The sequence below is a fragment of the Neofelis nebulosa genome, chromosome 13 (genome assembly GCF_028018385.1).
Source record: "Neofelis nebulosa isolate mNeoNeb1 chromosome 13, mNeoNeb1.pri, whole genome shotgun sequence".
Lineage (NCBI taxonomy): Eukaryota > Metazoa > Chordata > Mammalia > Carnivora > Felidae > Neofelis > Neofelis nebulosa.
In genome coordinates this window covers 6,892,818-6,910,896 of record NC_080794.1, presented here as the reverse complement: position 1 = coordinate 6,910,896, position 18,079 = coordinate 6,892,818, and the positions used below count along the sequence as shown (strand labels likewise).

At 46.8% G+C, this 18,079-nt stretch overlaps 1 protein-coding gene across 1 annotated transcript in view; it reads left to right on the top strand.

Annotated features, from left to right (window-relative positions):
• Positions 1–18,079, top strand: part of NID1 (nidogen 1) — an 83,221-nt gene that overhangs the window by 24,806 nt on the left and 40,336 nt on the right. The window contains exons 2-7 of the mRNA XM_058696221.1: positions 2,912–3,211; positions 5,243–5,469; positions 8,185–8,567; positions 11,394–11,543; positions 13,669–13,920; positions 16,302–16,502. Of these exons, the coding sequence (XP_058552204.1) occupies positions 2,912–3,211; positions 5,243–5,469; positions 8,185–8,567; positions 11,394–11,543; positions 13,669–13,920; positions 16,302–16,502 (1,513 nt within the window). The remainder of the gene's footprint in view (positions 1–2,911; positions 3,212–5,242; positions 5,470–8,184; positions 8,568–11,393; positions 11,544–13,668; positions 13,921–16,301; positions 16,503–18,079) is intronic.

Sequence of the window (18,079 nt, the reverse complement as noted above, 5' to 3'; positions counted from 1 at the left end):
CTTTCTTCGTTATCACCAGCAACTGAGCCACATGTACCATTAAAAAATGGCTGAAAAGTAATTGTGCAGGACAGATCCTAATGAGGGTTATGTGGTCTGTGTCCAAAGCATTTGCAGTGTTCTTGATACTTGTCTAAACACTCGATTCCCAAAGCAGTCCTTGTGATAATAGAAACAGCCCCGTGCCCAGATTCTAGATAAGAAAAGACACCGGGAATGTTTTCAAAATTGTGGGACTGACTTAAATGCCACCAGAAAACAGCTTTTTAAAACTAAGTTGTGTGCATGTGGCCTCCGTGTGATCGCTTCCCACTAGCGGCTGGTAACTGCCAGCTTTTGGAGGCTTTGGGAGAGTGAGCTGTTTCCCACGCCCCCACACACAAGTCCCGCTGGGATGTCCGTGCGGGGAGATGTGTGGATGGGCTGGCGGGACGAGAGGGTGAGAAATGAGCTGGCAGCGCTCCTTCCCTGACTCCCTTTTCCGCAGCCTGCCAGCAGCACGCTCTGGAAAATCATCACTGTGCCAGATGGTGCTGGAAATTGTGTCCTCTAAACAGTTAACAGCCCGTGAAGACGGGTGTAAAGGGAGGGCTTTGCAAAGTCCACGCGGAACTCCCAGAACTCCTGTGGCTTTCTCTTCCTGGAGCCCAGATCTGCTCCACCCCTTTGAACCTTTTCACCCAGTTCTCGGCCTGTTGCAGGGTTTGGTCTTTAGTTCTCTTCTTAAGTGTCTACCCCGCCCCCTTCTCTAGTAGTGAGGTCTGTAGCGAGTGGAGGAGAAGGCTGGAGGAGGGAAGGGGTGGGGGGAAATAAGTGACTTGGAAAACCCAACCTCCCTCCCGCCGAAAGCCTTCTAATCGACTCCTTAACAATAAAGAGTGCCTTGTTTGCATTCGTGTTCTTCTGATCCACAGCCTCTTAAAGAGCACACTAAGGTGCCATTTGCAAAATCTCTCCCATTTGATTAGGGCAGTTTTTTAAAAGTTGACTTATTTTTGAGAGAGAGAGAGAGAGAGCGCGCGCGCGCGCACACACACACACACACACACACACACACGCATAAGCGGGAAAGGGGCAGAGAAAGGGAGGCAGAGAATCCCAAGTAGGCTCTCCACTGTCAGCACAGAGCCCGATGCAGAACTCAGACTACGAACTGCCAGATCATGACCTGAACCAAAATCAAGGGTTGGACCCTTAACCGACTGAGCCACCCAGGAGCCCCTAGGGCATTCTTATTCACAAATTCTTGGAGTAAAACGAGCATCCGGAGCGGTGTTCTGTGTCATCATAGGGATTGTGCACTAACAAGAAAGAGCAAGGGGGTCAAAGCCTCATTCTTAGCATGGCTTTGCAGGAGACCCAAGCACTCCCACCACCAAGTGCCTTCCATCAAGGGGCTCTTTGTCCCCCTCCCTTTTTTCCCCAAGGAGTGTGGGGGTTAGCTGGATGAGAACACTGAGCTCTTTTTGTAGGGCGTTAAAACTGATTTCAAGGGGGCTGTACACAGTGATTAAAGAGGGCCAACTTTGGAGTCTGGCTCCCTGGGTTCGAATCCCAGTGCTGACACTTGGTACCTTTGGACAAATTGATTTAACTTACCTCATTTTCTCCACCAGAAAAACGTGGAAAATAACAGTATCTAGTCTTATGGGGTTCTTCTAAGGATTAAATGTTAATAAGATGTCTGGAACATGGGGGCACCTGGGTGGCTCAGTTGGTTAAGCATCTGACTGCTGTTTTCAGCTCAGGTCATGATCTCACATCTTGTGAGATCGAGCCCTGCGTCGGGCTCTGCACTGACAGTGAGGAGACTGCTTGGGATTCTCTGTCTCCCTCGCTTTCGGCCCCTGCCCCACTCATGCTTCTCTGTCTCTCTCTTAATAAATAAATAAACTTAAAAAAAAAAAAAAAGATGCCTGGAACATGATAAACACTCAGTGTTAGCTATTATTTTGACAGATTAAATCAGACATAATCATTAATGATACCATAATGTCCCATTTAAATGTACTTCTTTTTTTTTTTTTTTAAGTTTATTTATTTACTTGGAGAGAAAGCCAGCACAAGCAGGGGAGGAGCAGAGAGAAGGAGAGACAGAATCCCAAGCAAGCTCTGTGCCATCAGCACACAGCCCAATGCGGGGCTCGAACTCACCAACTGTGAGATCATGACCTGAGCTGAAACCACGGTCAGACGCTCAACCGACTGTGCCACCCAGGCACCCCGACGTGTACTTCTTCTTCTTCTTTTTTTAAAGAGATACGCTTCCAATTTATTTTATTTATTTATTATTACCTTTTTTTAAGTAAGCTCGACACCCAAAGTGGGGCTTGAATGCACGACCCTGAGATCGAGAGTCCCATGTTCTACTGACTGAGCCAGCCAGGTGCCCCCAAATTTAGTTATTGACTCGTTACTTATTATATCGTCATCTGTTTGTGTCAATCCTTCCCCATATCCTTGTGGATCATGGGATCCTTGAAGGCAGAGCCTGGGTACTACCCACAGCACCTGACACAATCCTGGGATGTAATGACTACTCAGTTTGTTGGGGAACGTGATGAAGGCTTTCACAATGGCTTATGTGTGAGGGGTGCTTTGCGAGAGGCAAAGCATGCATGCATGGAAAGCCCAAGATTTGAAGTTCAAGACACGTGTCCGAGGTTGGGTGACTGGTCTGTGCCAGAGTCAGGTCCTGTGATTCTCGCCCCTGGAACCTTCCACTGGGTCATCCTGCTGAGGAGGGCAGTCCCGAGTCTTACAGTTCGGGACCCTGCCCTTCTCCAGTTCCGTTGTATTTGACGGACGGGGGGGTGCCGGTGGCAGTGTTCCGTGAGTGGCAGTTCAGAGTCCCTGAGGAAGATGGTTTTTTTTCCCCGCATGCCTCGTAACTATGCTTGGTTTTGTACAGGTCACCACAAATGGCATTATTGCCATGAGTGAACCCCCGGCCAAAGAATCCTCCCCTGGGCTCTTCCCACCGACCTTCGGAGTAGTTGCACCTTTCCTGGCGGACTTGGACACGACAGATGGCTTTGGGAAGGTTTATTACCGGGAAGACTTATCCCCCTCTGTCACTCGGCTGGCAGCGGAGTGTGTCCAGAGAGGGTTCCCAGAAATCTCTTTCCAGCCCAGTAGCGCGGTGGTTGTCACTTGGGAATCCGTGGCCCCTTACCAAGGGCCCAGCAAGGACCCCGCCCAGGAAGGCAAGGTAAGCGCTCACCCAGGTACAAATGCAAATACTCCACAGGTTAGCTTTGCACACTTCAGTCTTCCTCGAAGGAGGGAAAATACTTGAGTGAGTCGAGAAGCCGTCTCTAGATCTGAAGTCACTGTTCAGGACACGCCTCTGTTTCTCCTTAGAAAAATAATTTCACTCCGCCATTATTTAATGTTTACAGTATTACAGAGGAGAGAGAACCTTGAAAGGTCCCAAACCACTCCCTTTAAACACAGGAGGTTCCAGGTTGGTGGTTCCCAAAGTGTGTACCATAGAACACCCAGTCCTGCACGAGAGTCCTTGAGAAAAAAGCCCCCCCCCTGGGCAAATAAATTTGGAGATGCAAAACTTTCTCTCTCTCCTGGTGACTCACTCTGAAAAGTCCTACGATAAAGAAGACCGTGTAATTTTCTTTTTAAGTTTATTTGTTTATTTTGAATGAGAGAGAGCATACGAGCATGCAAGCAGGGGAGGGGCAGAGAGAGAGAGAGAGAGAGAGAGGGAGAGAGAGAGAGAATCCCAAGCAGGCTCTGCACTGTCAGCACAGAGCCTAGTGTGGGGGCTCATTCTCACCAACCGTGAGACTGTGACCTGAGCAGAAACCAAGAGTCAGGTGCTTAACCGACTGAGCCACCCAGGAGCCCCGAAACTGGCTTAATGTTTTAAAAAAATTTAGGAGTCCCCAAACCTTTTGGCCAGATTCTTTTTTCCCCTCCCGAATAAGACCCGTTACATCCCACAGAACACGCTTGGGGAAAGTCTGTCGTGGGCCTGCGTGACACAGTTTGCTTTTTGTATCTGTGTGAGTGCCGTCCTTGGAAACTGCTTAAAACCTGCCATTTCTGAAGTGTCTGTCCCTGTCACTTGAGTGATAAATGCCCAACCCCTTGTGCAGAGCCCTTGCCTGCCTCTTGGGCCTAATCTCCCCTTACTTCTCCACACACCCTTTGCAGCACGATTTCCACCAAATTATTAGCAATTCTCTGATCATCCTGCTCCCCACCCCCCCCCCTCCAATATCTTGCACCTGCTTTCCTCTCTGCTTGTGACAGCCTCTCCCCCGACTCCCACGGCTGGTGTCGAACTTGTACTTGAGCCTCCCAACTTGCACAGCCTTGTCTGCTCCCTCCCTCCCAGCATTGGGCACTTCTTTCTGCGGCTGCAATAGCACTTGGATACAACTCCCTCATAGAATCTGCCCCCCGTTGTTTTTTAAGAGTTTATTTTTAAGTAATCTCTACACCCAACATGGGGTTCGAACTCCCAACCCCAAGATCATGAGTCACGTGCTCTACTGACTCAGCCAGCCAGGCACCCCTGCCCCCTAGTTTTGTAATGTTTTCTTCACATGTCAGTCTTGCCATCTGGACCAGAAATTTTCAAGCACAGGGACCATGTATTTATAGGAAAGATAACCAATATTTAAGGAATATCTTCTCTGTGTCTGGCCCTTCATATTTCACACAGATCTCCTATCGTTTCTGCGAAGTAGATGGTTTTCTCTCCATCTGGCAGATTCAGAAATCCAGGCTTAGAGAATTTAAGTAACAGGCCCAAAGTCACACAACCCATGATGAGTCAAGCAAGGATTTGGATCCACATCTGTTTTCTCCCAGAGCTCACGATTCTTCTTACTGTGTGTTGCTTGGGCTCAACAGATGTATGCTAAATGCTGTTGAGCATGATGTTTGAATAAGTTTCATAGCAATGGAAACAAATTCTATGGATAAGAATTTGCTAAGTTACATAGGATTTAGGTCTGGAGGTACCATCTCTGTAATTTTTGGCTAACCTTCATGCAGAAAGTATTCGTTCATTAATTGGAAAATTTCATGTTGACAAAGGCTCAGAAATATTTAAGTGGAGCCATCCTGGAATACTTGGTTTTTGCTACAAAAATACTTTTAGAATAAGGTGAGGACACTGCCATCTCTGGATGTTCTCTGTGTAGTCTGGGAAATAGAACAATTTAAGATCCATCGATATTTTCCTGAGTAACTCAACCTCAACTCATCTTCACAGAGAAACACATTCCAGGCTGTTCTGGCCTCCTCTGATTCCAGCTCCTACGCCATTTTCCTTTATCCTGAAGACGGTCTGCAGTTCGACACGACATTTTCAAAGAAGGACGAGACCCAAGTTCCCGCTGTGGTTGCATTCAGTCAAGGTGTACAAGGATTTATATGGAAGAGCGATGGAGCTTATAACATATTTGCCAATGACAGAGAATCAATTGGAAATTTGGCCAAGTACGCTTTCTTTGTTCTTCATTCGATTATCCCCTTCGTGATCATTTCACTATTAAGATGATCATTTTATTATTTTACTAAGGATGATATGTGATATAATGGGCACTATGGAACATTACCTAAAAGTGTTCCCACAGATTTAAACTTTGTATGTAGTTTTTTATATTAGGTAGTGTTTTTTTCCTGGTGAACTAAAAGTAATACACTCTTAGGATGAGCAGGTTTCCTATTTTTTAGATCTCATGCTCATTTGAAACTATTTCCACCATCTCTTCTGAAAGTATAAAGGTAGAAATAAAAGCTATTCAAACCCTATCTCCTGCTATGAACCCAGGGCTGAGAAAAACCTTCTCCCGCCACACGGACCAGAGGAGAAATTCTCACACCAGAAATAGTGCTGTCTTGGGCTATTTCGTAGAATTTGGCGGAAGCGGGGAAAGCTCAGACTACTTTTTCTGAAACTAAAATCTTTCCTCTCCCAGTATGCTTTAAAAAATGAAGAAAGAACACCCTCCTTCAACATCATATTGTCAAATTGACTCTAAAACTCCCCTGCCCTTGACCTAATGGCCTGCTTAGCAACTGGCTTTATATGGGTGAGGAAAGCCCTCATTTATACTTCTTGCCTATTTCCACGGTGTAAATTCTCCTTTATTGGCCGCTTTCCGGCTACCCATTTCGTGTTGCTCAACCATGGGGCTCAGAAGAGAACCATTCTCAGCACGCAGATGCAGTAGATTTCAATAACTTCCAGAACATGGAGGCGATCGTAAAATAAATCAACGTGATGAGTTTCAAGTATTTGTTGCCTTTGTTTTTTTAATGTAATTTATTTAATTATAAGTTTACGTAATTTAATTACTTACAATGGCTGTGTTTAATAACTGGCTTGCAAAATTGCTAACATTTAACAACTGGTTCTCATGAGCTGGTGCTAGCAAGGTCCTGTACACCCTTGCCTTTCCTGGAAGTCCCTGGCAGACAGATTGAATACACATCTTATTTCTGCAGGGCTTTCTGGATCCTCATCCCCCCGTCCCACCCCAGCATCTTGCTCAGTGTTCCCCACCAAGGAACGTCTGTCCCCTCCTTCCGCTGCAGAAGCTGGTCATTTTGTGTAGTTTCTGATAGGAGCACTTCCAATCACAGACACGTAAGAACAGTAAACATGGTGCCGGAGAGGAGAGATTAGGGTTATTCTGCTGTGTTTTTTAATTATAAAAGGCCTTTAGATTCTGAATCTCATTTGCATCTCACTGTACCTTTGGAACATAAAAAGTTAAACTGAGGCCTGTCCAAGATTCCATGGCTGATAGGCTTGGGATTTCTGATCATCCAAGTCTGTACTGTTTTCACTCACAACACCTCTGACACCAAATAGGTGGGATTTCCGCCCCCCGCCCCATACCAAGCAATACTCTAACTCTCTGGACATCCACTTGGTGTCCTACAATTCAGTTCAGTTCTGACACTAACAGCCCAGGGTGAGCACGGACCCCACTGGTTAAGGGCTCAGTCCCGCAAGACCGGCCCCACTGCAGATGCCAGCCACACTTTCCAGGTTGCCACTTGTACTTCTGATCAACCAGCTCTATAAATTGGGGGTTTCTTTGACCCCCCCACCCCCACCCCGCTCAGGTTGGATAATTTGCTAGAATGGCTCAGACTCAGAGAAGCACTTTTCTTACTATCACCAGTTCATTTTATGTTCTTTTTTAACGTTTATTTATTTATTTCAAGAGAGAGAGGGAGTGAGAGTGTGGTAGGGGCAGAGAGAGGGGGAAAGAGAGAGAGAGAGAGAGAGAGAGAGAGAGAGAGAGAGAGAGAGAGGGAATCCCAAGCAGGCTCCGCACTGTCAGAGCAGAGCCCAATGCAGGGCTCGAACTCATAAACCGTTGAGATCATGACGTGAGCCGAAACTGAGTTGGACACATAACCGACTGAGGCACCCAGGCGCCCCACCAGTTTATTTTAAAGGATACAAGTCGGGAACAGCCCGGATAGAAGAAATGAATAGGGCAAGGTGTGGGAGGGAGAGGAGGCTTGAACCCTCCATGCTATTCCTGGGCACACCACCCACCAGCGCAAAAGCTCTCCCAACCTCATCGTTTAGGGCTTGCTTTTTTTTTTTTTTTTTAATTTTTTTAACATTTATTTATTTTTGAGACAGAGAGAGACAGAGCATGAACGGGGGAGGGTCAGAGAGAGAGGGAGACACAGAATCTGAAGCAGGCTCCAGGCTCTGAGCGGTCAGCACAAAGCCTGACGCGGGGCTCGAACTCATGGACCGCGAGATCGTGACCTGAGCCAAAGTCGGACGCTTAGCCGACTGAGCCACCCAGGCGCCCCTGGGGCTTTTTTTTACATAAGCATGATGGATAAACTCATCGGCCTTGATGATTAACCCAGTCTCCAACCCCCTCCCCTCTCTGGAAGTCAGGGCGTGGGGCTGAAAGTTCCAACCTTCCAACCTTGCCCTGGTCTTTCTACTGTCCCGCCCCCATCCTGAAGCTCCCCAGGGTTGCAGCCATCACTCGTTCATTGGCAGAGAAAAGCCCATCTCATCACTCCAGAGATTACAAGGATTTTAGGAGCACCGTGGCAGAGCCAGAGGTTTCAGGCTGATGCCAGACCCCCAGGGCTCCTTCTGCTTGGTTAGTGGGGGCGGTTTGTGGTTGCTGGCCTGTTTTTAAGAAGCCCATCCTTCCCCTCTAGGAGCAGTAACTCCGGGCAGCAGGGCGTCTGGGTGTTTGAGATCGGGAGCCCGGCCACGGCCAGCGGTGTAGTGCCCTCTGACGTGAGCCTCGGACTGGACGACGGAGCAGAATATGATGATGAAGATTACGACTCGGTGACACATCTGGGCCTAGAGGACGTGGGCACGACATCCTTCCCCTATGAGGCTCCGAGAAGCGGAGACCCCAGCATGCACAGCGTGCCCTGGGTCCTCTCCCCCCGCCGCCTGCCCACCGAGAGGCCCCCTGCACCTCCCGGACCTCCTACGGAGAGGACCAGATCTTTCCAGCTGCCGGGGGAGAGGTTTCACCAGCAGCACCCACAGGTCATAGACGTGGATGAAGTTGAGGAAACAGGAGTGGGTAAGGCCTTTGAGGTTGCAGCTGGTATGTTCCTGGACACTTGGGCTTCCAGACAGGAGTCCTGCTGGGGGGATGTCAGTTGTGTGTCTCACATGGTGGTTTGTGAGGACGTGAGCTGGGGAAGTAAAGGCAGACCCCGTTCTCAGCCGTAGAGCTTCAGTGGATGGGCCTGATGGCTTCAAAGACTCCAAGCCATCTTTTGGGATTAGGGCTGAGGTTACGGGGGACTGCTGAGCGGGTGCTCTTTCAAGTTTCCTCTTACTCCTTTCTGTCGCTTTAAAGAGAAAAGTGCTTTGGAATTATTTTGCAAGTCTGATTTTCTTATTGGTGACTTCTGGGATCAGAAATGTATTCACCCACCTGAAAAAACATTTTCGAAGTTTCTTTGGCTATTTACGCAGTTTATCTTTGACGTTTATTTCCTCTTGGTTTTGGAAGGAGAATGGTTGATTATTTTTCCTCCCCGGTCCTGTCAGCTTCAGAGTTGGTTTGTGAAGATTTAAAAATGCAACACAAACAGAGCCCTCTTTTAAAGATAGTTTTAAAATACAGTCTCTTCTAGTCAACCACATTCTATCAGATTTTTGCTGCATTCTGAGGGAAAACCATTTGGGCTCCAGCGTGCTTTGATTTGTCTTATAAAAGATGTTCAAATTAAACTGTATTTACTATGTTTCGCTCTTCAGGCTGACGCATAATCCATTAACATTCATATAAATGAGATGGCCCAAGCCTTTAAATGTTGTTTACTGCGACTCTTTCCTGCTTCTACTACGAAGTTTTAAGGTCCCCAGGAAAATCTACTCCGTTGCACATGATTCACTCTGTTTTATTTCTCCTTCTGATTTGTTTCATCCAAGTCCTTATACGTGTTTGTTCTTTTCGAATATCCCAAAGCATGGACAAGATCTGGTCGGCAGGGGAAGAGTACTTACTTTTTAGGCACAGAAATGGGGAAATTACCCCTTACTGGCATGATGAGGACATGGGCCCATGTCTCAGGGCTCCCCTATACACGCTGCGCCCTGGATTTCTTGAGGTGATGCTAACAGCTAGCATATGGCACTCTGTGCTTACAGCTGGTTCCAGACTGATTTCCCCGAGACATGTAGGGTGTGTTTACTCGTAGAACTTGTTCCAGACTGATCCCCCCAGACATGTGGGGTGTATTTACTTGTAGGCGTTTAGTCTGGAATCTTATTCTGCTTTTCCCTGTCTAGGTGTCTCTGACATAACATTTGTGAAGATTTCACCATACCTAGCACCAACAACTTATGGTGGTTTATTGCTTGGTACTGGTAAAAGCCTAGACTTGAACCCCAAATGTGTCTAGAACAGATGTTTCCTGTCCCTCCAATCCCACTGTTTTTACTAGAAAGGTCAGTCTCCTGTAGCCAGCAGTACATTCCCAGTGTTCTTTGAAAAGTCACCCACAGATACACAGGCCATAAGGGACCCACTGGGAGCTGGGCCCACAGCTAGAGCTGAAGTAATTAGTCACGTCTTGTGTGTTCAGCTCAGGGCCCGAACGTTCCCAGCTCCAAACGCCACCCTTATACACACTGGAAATTCCCTTCGGAGGGTGTAGACTAATCAAATCCACCTGAGGTTAAACTTTAATCTTCCCTCGTAACAGTCACTTATAAATTGGATCATTATCCCCTCTGAAAGTCCATCCCTCTTGTGCTTTTGAAGTTCATTGCAAATTAATTTGCTCTGGATTATTAAATTTAATGAGCTAGTTCATAGTTCTAATAAAATGAACCTGGGAAGTAGGAATTGGAAATAGAAATTCTTTTTGTTTCTTGGGTCAAAGGCCTTTAGACCAAGGATGACTAAAGAATTACTTCAAATCAGCTTTTGAGTATAAGGGCTTCTGAGTTTTCCCCTGGGGAGAAGAAAGAGGCAACAAAGTTTTAAAATATTTTAGGTCATTAAAATGACACATTTTATGAGATAGGTCTATATGTGTAATTTTCTTTTACCACAATAAATAACAGTAAAAAAAAAAGATTTAGGGGCACCTGAGTGGCTCAGTCGGTTCATCATCTGATTCTTGGTTTCAGATCAGGTCATCATCTCGAGTGTTGTGAGTTCAAGCCCCACATCAGGCTCCTAACTGACAGTGCAGGACTTGCTTGGGATTCTCTCCCTCTCTCTCTCTCTCTCTCTCTCTCTCTCTCTCCCCCTCCCCCACTCACCCTCTGTCTCTCTCGAAAATGAATAAATAAACTTAAAAAAATTTACGGTCTCAGGGGCACCTGAGTGGCTCAGTTGGTTAAGCGTTGGACTTCAGCTCAGGTCATGATCTCACAGCTCATGGGTTCGAGCCCTGCATTGGGCTCTGTGCTGACAGCTCAGAGCCTGGAGCCTGCTTCGGATTCTGTCTCAGTTTCTCTCTGCCTCTCCCCACTCACGCTCTTGTCTCTCCCTCAAATATAAATAAAAATTTTAAAAAAAATGTACCATCTGCCCTAAAATGTCAAGCCCACGTGGCTACATTACCTGGATCCCATATTAAGATTGTATTTGGTGGTAGTAGCCTAATATCGATACAGTGATAATATTGATTGCATGACCCGGTACGTAGGATTATAGCATTTTATAATAATTCACCCTTGCGATGTCTCAAACCCCGTTTAGACCCATTTGCCTTGGTGGTTTGCGTACTGCAGCCACCATACTACGTAAGAAGCTACAGGTGTGAGCACTGTCCTGGAATCCCCCCAGCAGACGGGAAGGGCTTGGGGGCGCACAGTGTCATTAACCCAGCCTGGTCCACCGCCATGCACACGCTAACCGGTGTGCCGTGTTTTCCCTAAACAGTATTCAGCTACAACACGGATTCCCGCCAGACGTGTGCCAACAACAGACACCAGTGCTCTGTGCACGCGGAATGCAGGGACTTCGCCACGGGCTTCTGCTGCAGCTGCGTTGCTGGCTACACTGGGAACGGCCGACAGTGTGTCGCAGAAGGTACTCGGCTTTTGTGTGTTCCGATTTGTGCGGGAGGAAGGAGGGAGTGGAGTTTCTGTTTTGGTGCTTGTTTTGAAAGGTTGGCTTTTACCCAGATCTCTAAAGGTGGGTAGTCTTTTTAGTAGGGCAATCATATTTAAGATCTCGTTCCCATTCTTTGTCATCCTCTCCTAAAGGGTATTTCTCGGGGAATGCCCGTTTTTCTAGCACGGTGAGGTCTCTTTCTTTCCTGCGCTGTTTTTTCCTCCATCTTTGAAATGAGCCCATCTTCACAACTGCCCCTAGTGTTGGACCAAGGCTGAAGTTTTGAAAGAATGCGGCCTGGACCTGGCATCGTTAATGCCTCTCGTTTCCCTCACTTTCTTTCCAACCTCCCGTGTGGCGCTGCTCGAAGACCTGACTGGCCTAATGGTTGTTAAGCCCCAGCTGGGCCAACGTGGGCAGCTGTAGACCAGAGTTTGTAGTGGGGAAAAGTCTAGTCCAGTCACCCTTCCCCTTGGGTTGTCCTTCCCCCATGCCTCTAAAATCACAGCACAATGATGGCAGAGCATAAGGGGCACACCAATTAATTCCGGGCTCCAGACCCATGGGGGGGCTGACTCCAAAATGGATTCAGCTGTGGGCGGACATCAGCTCTGAGCTCTGCACCCAAGAGGACCAGCCAGTCTTGATGTTCTCAGGTGAGAAGAATCTTCTCGGTGAAGGTCTAGGGGGTCAGACAGTGAGGCCTCCAGGAGGTTAGGGCCATAAAATTAAAACCAGCAAAAACCCTACCATACTGAACATTTGTCCCCTTCAGACACCAAGTCACCTCACTTGTCACCCACCGGCCATTTTCCTTGTGTTTCACCGGGAACCCCAACTGCTTTGCAAATTTGAGTAAATAAAACTCAGTTGCTGAAATGGTTTCTGTTTTTCGCATCCCCAGCCATAGCTGTGGTAAAATCAATTAATTTGCTAAAAACATTTCTTTTTCTTCTGGGTCACAATGAGATAAAGTGAGTTTTGTTAAATACTATCTGAAGCAATGAAAGAAAATTGTGTGTACTTTTCATGTTAATTTAGGGGGATGTTTTGAACTTCTGTAAATGTAAATCCCACCCCACCCCCCAGGTATGGTGTGCCTTCGCTTCTTTGTTTTAGGCTTGGCTTTTATACTTCTCTCACCCTGAGACAAGCTTCTAGAATCGACACTGAAAACTTTTTCTTAAAGAGCAGCCTCCTTAGCTCTTTCTATGCCAAATATCGGAGCTGGAAATGCTGAGCAGTTTGTGCTTGTTTTGCAAGCTCAGATATAACAAACTGTTCAGCTACATATTTTGATATTCTATACACGCCCCATAATAGTTCTGTGGTTTAAATATTTATTGGATTCTTGCTACTTTGGAAACATTTTTCTGGCTCAAGGTTTGGTGGAAAAAATTTGTTTGGTTTCCTTAACTTGGCTTTCCTGCCTGTTTCTGTAATTGTTTAGGGGATGCATTTTTTTCATATTAGTCGTCCCAACTTAATAGCATTCCCCAGTGCAGTGACACAATTTGTGTGCGTAGTTATTGTGTGTGTATGCTTTGGCTTGTCAGTGACCTTTGGGCATCCCGAACATAGCGAAAGGTCTTCTGAACATGGGCGATGACGGTCAGGTACAAGCCCCTCTGTCTAGTGTGACTCAACAGACTTCATTAAGAACTTAAATATGTGCAGAAAACTCTGCAGAGACCAAGTGAAGGAGCTGGGTAGGAAAGTCCTGTCCCTAGTACTCTAGGAAGAGAAACAAGATATGTGCCGTCAATAACTGATAGAATTTAATTCTTTCTTTTTAAAATGTTTATTTATTTTGAGATTGGAAGAGAGAGAGAAAGCAAGCCGAGGAACAGAGAGAGAGAGAGAGAGATGGAGGGAGAGAATCCCAAGCAGGACCCGTGCTGTCATCACAGAGCCTGACATGGGGCTCAAACTCACAAACTGTGAGATCATGACCTGAGCCGAAATCAAGAGTCAGACGCTCAACTGACTGAGCCACCCAGGTGCCCCAAGATGTTGGAATATCTAACTTGCTTTATAGATACAGGTCCTATCAGGCATGTTACTCTTTGTTAAAAGGCTGGCTTCTTTGTTTCTTGCTCAGGTTCCCCGCAGCGAGTTAACGGCAAGGTGAAAGGAAGGATTTTGGTGGGGAACAGCCCGGTGCCCATTGTCTTCGAGAACACCGACCTCCACTCTTATGTGGTGATGAACCACGGGCGCTCGTACACAGCCATCAGCACCATTCCCGAGACCGTCGGCTATTCTCTGCTTCCTCTGGCCCCTGTTGGAGGCATCATTGGATGGATGTTTGCGGTGGAACAAGATGGATTCAAGAATGGATTCAGCATCACAGGTAATTTATCTCAGACGTTGAAATTAATGGACTGCACGATGGTGCCTGGGGCCCTGGGGGAGGGCTGGGGGGTGAATGCAAAGGGAACTTCCTGTCTGCAAAACCTTACTGATGAACATTTTGTGGCTCCAGAAATAAGATTTTGAGGCAAAATCATCAATTTTTTCATTACTATGTACTAACTAAAGCTATCTAGAATTGCATTGTGATCAGGGAGTGATTTCATGTGGGGCGGGATTTAGAAGTCTCCAGCAGAGCAAGTGATGTCATTTTATACATCCTCACACCCCAAAGTGTGGGGCTCACAGTTTCCCTCATTCTGGTTATCAAGCCTGCCTCCAGATTCCCAACCAATCTGAACTGATAGTTGACGTTTCTTCAGTATCTGCTTGGAGAAAAGGAACCTGTCATTTCTAGCTGGTAAATTAAACCTGATAAACATAATCCTCCTGCGTCTTAGAAAACCTGACTTTCCTTGAAGCTTCTTAGAGGCTGTGCCAGGGAAAGTTCAGTCTTTATTGGACACAGGGGCATATGGTTGGGAAGAAGGTTTCTGTAGAGTAGTCGTGGTCTCTGCTGAGGCCAGCAGCCCTGTGCGTGCTAGAGGCCCTTTTCTGGAACAGCTTGGGTGCAGGAGACTCTGTTCTTCTTCTCCGGCCACTTCCGGGACCCGAAGCCTGTTGTTCTGGGTCACAGGTACCTAGCCGCTGCCTCCGTTTTCTCCACCACTGCCTCCCCTCGCTGGAGCCTCAGCCATGGCTTTGTTGTGGAAACACCCCAAAAGCAGGGTCTCTGGGCTTTACAAGGGTAACCCTCCAAAAGTGATGGAGCGTAAATACATGCTGAAATGTGGCCATTTTCAGAAAGGAGAGGATATATATTTGGAAAAGGGTGGACCTACCCATAAGGTATCTAATGTTTGGCCTAATATTTCTTCTCTCTGCCCCTCAGGCATATATATCCTGAGTATTATAACCTCATTCATGTTCTCATGCAGACATGCTCTTTCCTTGGCAGACAGAGTTGAGCTTTGCAGTCAGACCCACAGACGCTACTCCTTCCCTGTACAGCGTTTCATGCTGGTGTTGCTTTATATGGGGGGTTAATTAAAATGGTGATATTTTGAATTTTTTTTTAATGCTTATTTATTTTTGAGAGAGAGAGACTGATATGGGTGGGGGAGGGGCAGAGAGCGAGGGAGACATAGAATTTGAGGCAGACTCCAGGCTCTGAGCTGTCGGCACAGAGCCCGATGAGGGGCTCGAACCCACGAACTGGAAGATCATGACCTGAGCCTACGTTGGACGCTTAACCAACTGAGCCACTCAGGCGTCCCATCGTTCTTTTGACTTTAAAAAAAAAAAAAAAAACATTTAAAAATGTAAGGAGCGTTCTTGGCCCAAGGGCTGCCTGCCAGAGTTAGCCCTGGGGTCATCGTTTGCCAGCACCCCTGCTGTAATGGGAGTGTGCAAATGTGGAAAAGGGAAGAAGCCGGAAGAGGGGGCAGGTATTTGTGTTGCCTGTCTGGGGCTACTGCCCTGCACAGACCAAGGAGGTTTCCTGAGCCTGTAATAAGTGCTCCTCAGGTGGTTTCCGGTAGTGGCCAGGGTTTGCCCTAGGCCACTCCCCCTTCCTGACCACCATTTAGCTGTTATGATAATCATCATTGTAACTGGCATCTGGGAACGCTTGACGTTTGGCAAAGCACTTTTTAAAAAAATTTTTTTAAATGTTTGTTTAGAGAGAGAGAGAGAGAGTGTGTATGTGTGTGTGTGTGAGAGAGAGAGAGAGAAAGAGAGAGAATGGGGGAGGGAGAGAGGGAGGACAAGAATCCCAAACAGGCTCTGTGCTGTCAGCGTGGAGCCCTAGGTGCGGCTGGAGGTGCGGCTCGATCCCTCAAGTCGTGAGATCGTGACCTGAGCCGAAATCCAGAGTTGGACGCTTGATCGCCCGAGCCACCCAGGCGCCCTTGGCAAAGCAGTTTTTAACATCCTTTACCTCTTCTGGTGTCCACAAGGCAGAATGGATCACTCCTTTATCACCAAGAAATGGAGGCTCAGCGGGGTTAGGGGACATGTGCTGGTTTACCCAGTCGGTACCTAGCACTGCTGGTCCTCTGTTCTGCAGCACCATTCCTGAGCCAGCCCATCTCAGATGCAGGGGTGGGGCTGGGAAGGAGTGTCTCTCCAATGCTCAGCACTCAGTTGGGCCGCATGGACATCCCCGCTCTGTCCTCCGTGTCGCCAGCTCCGTTTCTAGCAATCAGACTAAAGCACCTGTAGAGGAGGTTCTGGCCTCCTTCCCGCGCAGCACTGTGAGCCTAGGGCTGACAGGAGGGGGCTTCCCAGATGGCAAGGTGACAGACTACCCTTGCTTTCCAGGAGGCGAGTTCACCCGCCAAGCCGAGGTGACTTTCGTGGGGCACCCGGGCAAGCTGGTCATCAAGCAGCGGTTCAGCGGCATCGACGAGCATGGACACCTGACCATCACCACGGAGCTGGAGGGCCGCGTGCCACAGATCCCCTTCGGCTCCTCGGTGCACATCGAGCCCTACACAGAGCTCTACCACTACTCCCCCGGGGGTGAGCAGCCAGCGCCGTGGGGGAGGATGGGGGTGGGGCTAGGGGGTTGGGGGGCAGTCCTGGCCTCCGGCCCGCCCACCACTGCAGCCCCAGCACTGTCTCCTGGGCTTCGGAGCAGGAAATAGATGGGTGCTAGCTTATTAAAATCACCTTTTCCCCTAATTACAGGCATAGTACACACTTGTAGAAAATTCGTACAAAAAAGAAAATAAGCATAATGGTAAAACCATGCCATTATTATTAGATTTAAATGCATTTATTTCCTTTCAGCCTTTTCCCCATATATGTGTGTGTGTGTATATATATACATATGTATATATTTATATATAAAATACCCCAACATATATATGTAATATCTCAACATAGATCTCATAAGTCTCTGGGGATATAACGTACAGCATGGATATTATATGTGTATGTACTGTATGTATATATGTACATATGTATGTCTCTATATTTTAACCTGTTTTAAATAATTTCAAATTTACAAAAAAAGTTGAAAACAACACAGTTTACATTTGCCATTTATGCACCTTCACCAATTGTTAACATTTTGCTACCTTTACTTTACCATTCCATTGCGCATATGTGTGTGTGTGTGTATATATATATACATATATATATACATATATATATGCGTATATATATCACAAATTATACATATTTTTTGAGAATAAGTTGTAGTTGTTGTGATCTTCCATCCCCTAAATAAGTCACCTATTTTTCCTAAGAACAAGAACATTCTCTTACGTGGCTGCAGTACAATGATCACACAGTCAGGAAATTTAACATCGATGCATTTCTATTACATATTCTACAGTTGGGTATATAGTTGTTATTTAAGTAAAATTGCAATTATATCACATTATCATATCTTCATTTTCAGTGGGCTTTGAAAACATTGCTTAGTGAGTCTGTACTATTATACGGCTATTACTTTAAACCATTCTATTTTCTTTTTTTTTTTAATGTTTATGTATTTTGAGAGCGAGCGTGTGTGTGCACACACACACTAGCACAACGGGGGAGGAGCAGAGAGAGAGGGAGTGAGAGAGAAGCCCAAGCAGGCTCCACGCTGTCAGTGCAGAGCTCAATGCTGGGCTTGATCTCACGAACCGTGAGATCATGACCTGAGCTGAAATCAAGAGCTGAACGCCACCCAGGCGCCCCTAAACCATTGTATTTTCTGAAGTTTAAGCTATTTCCAATTTTCCCATCTTGTAACGAGTTGAAATGACCATCTCCATCAGAAATCTTGACCAAATTTCTGACTCTTTTCTAAGATTCAATTCCTAGAAATAGAACTGCTGAGCCAAACAACAGGAACTTTTAGAAGGCTCTTATAAAATTGCCATCCACAAAGGTTGTGCTAATGACCAAGGCTCTGTGGCTTGATTGGGCTCTCCTGGGGATGACAAGAGCTGGGGAACAGGACCCCAGTCTGCGGTCAGCCTGCAACCAGATGGTGTTTCTGGCAGCACAAGCACATGGGAGCTGGACAGGAGGCAGCTTACACTGATCTTTTATTTATCTTCTGGCTTTTGTTATGAACTACATCAGAGCACACAAATATAAAG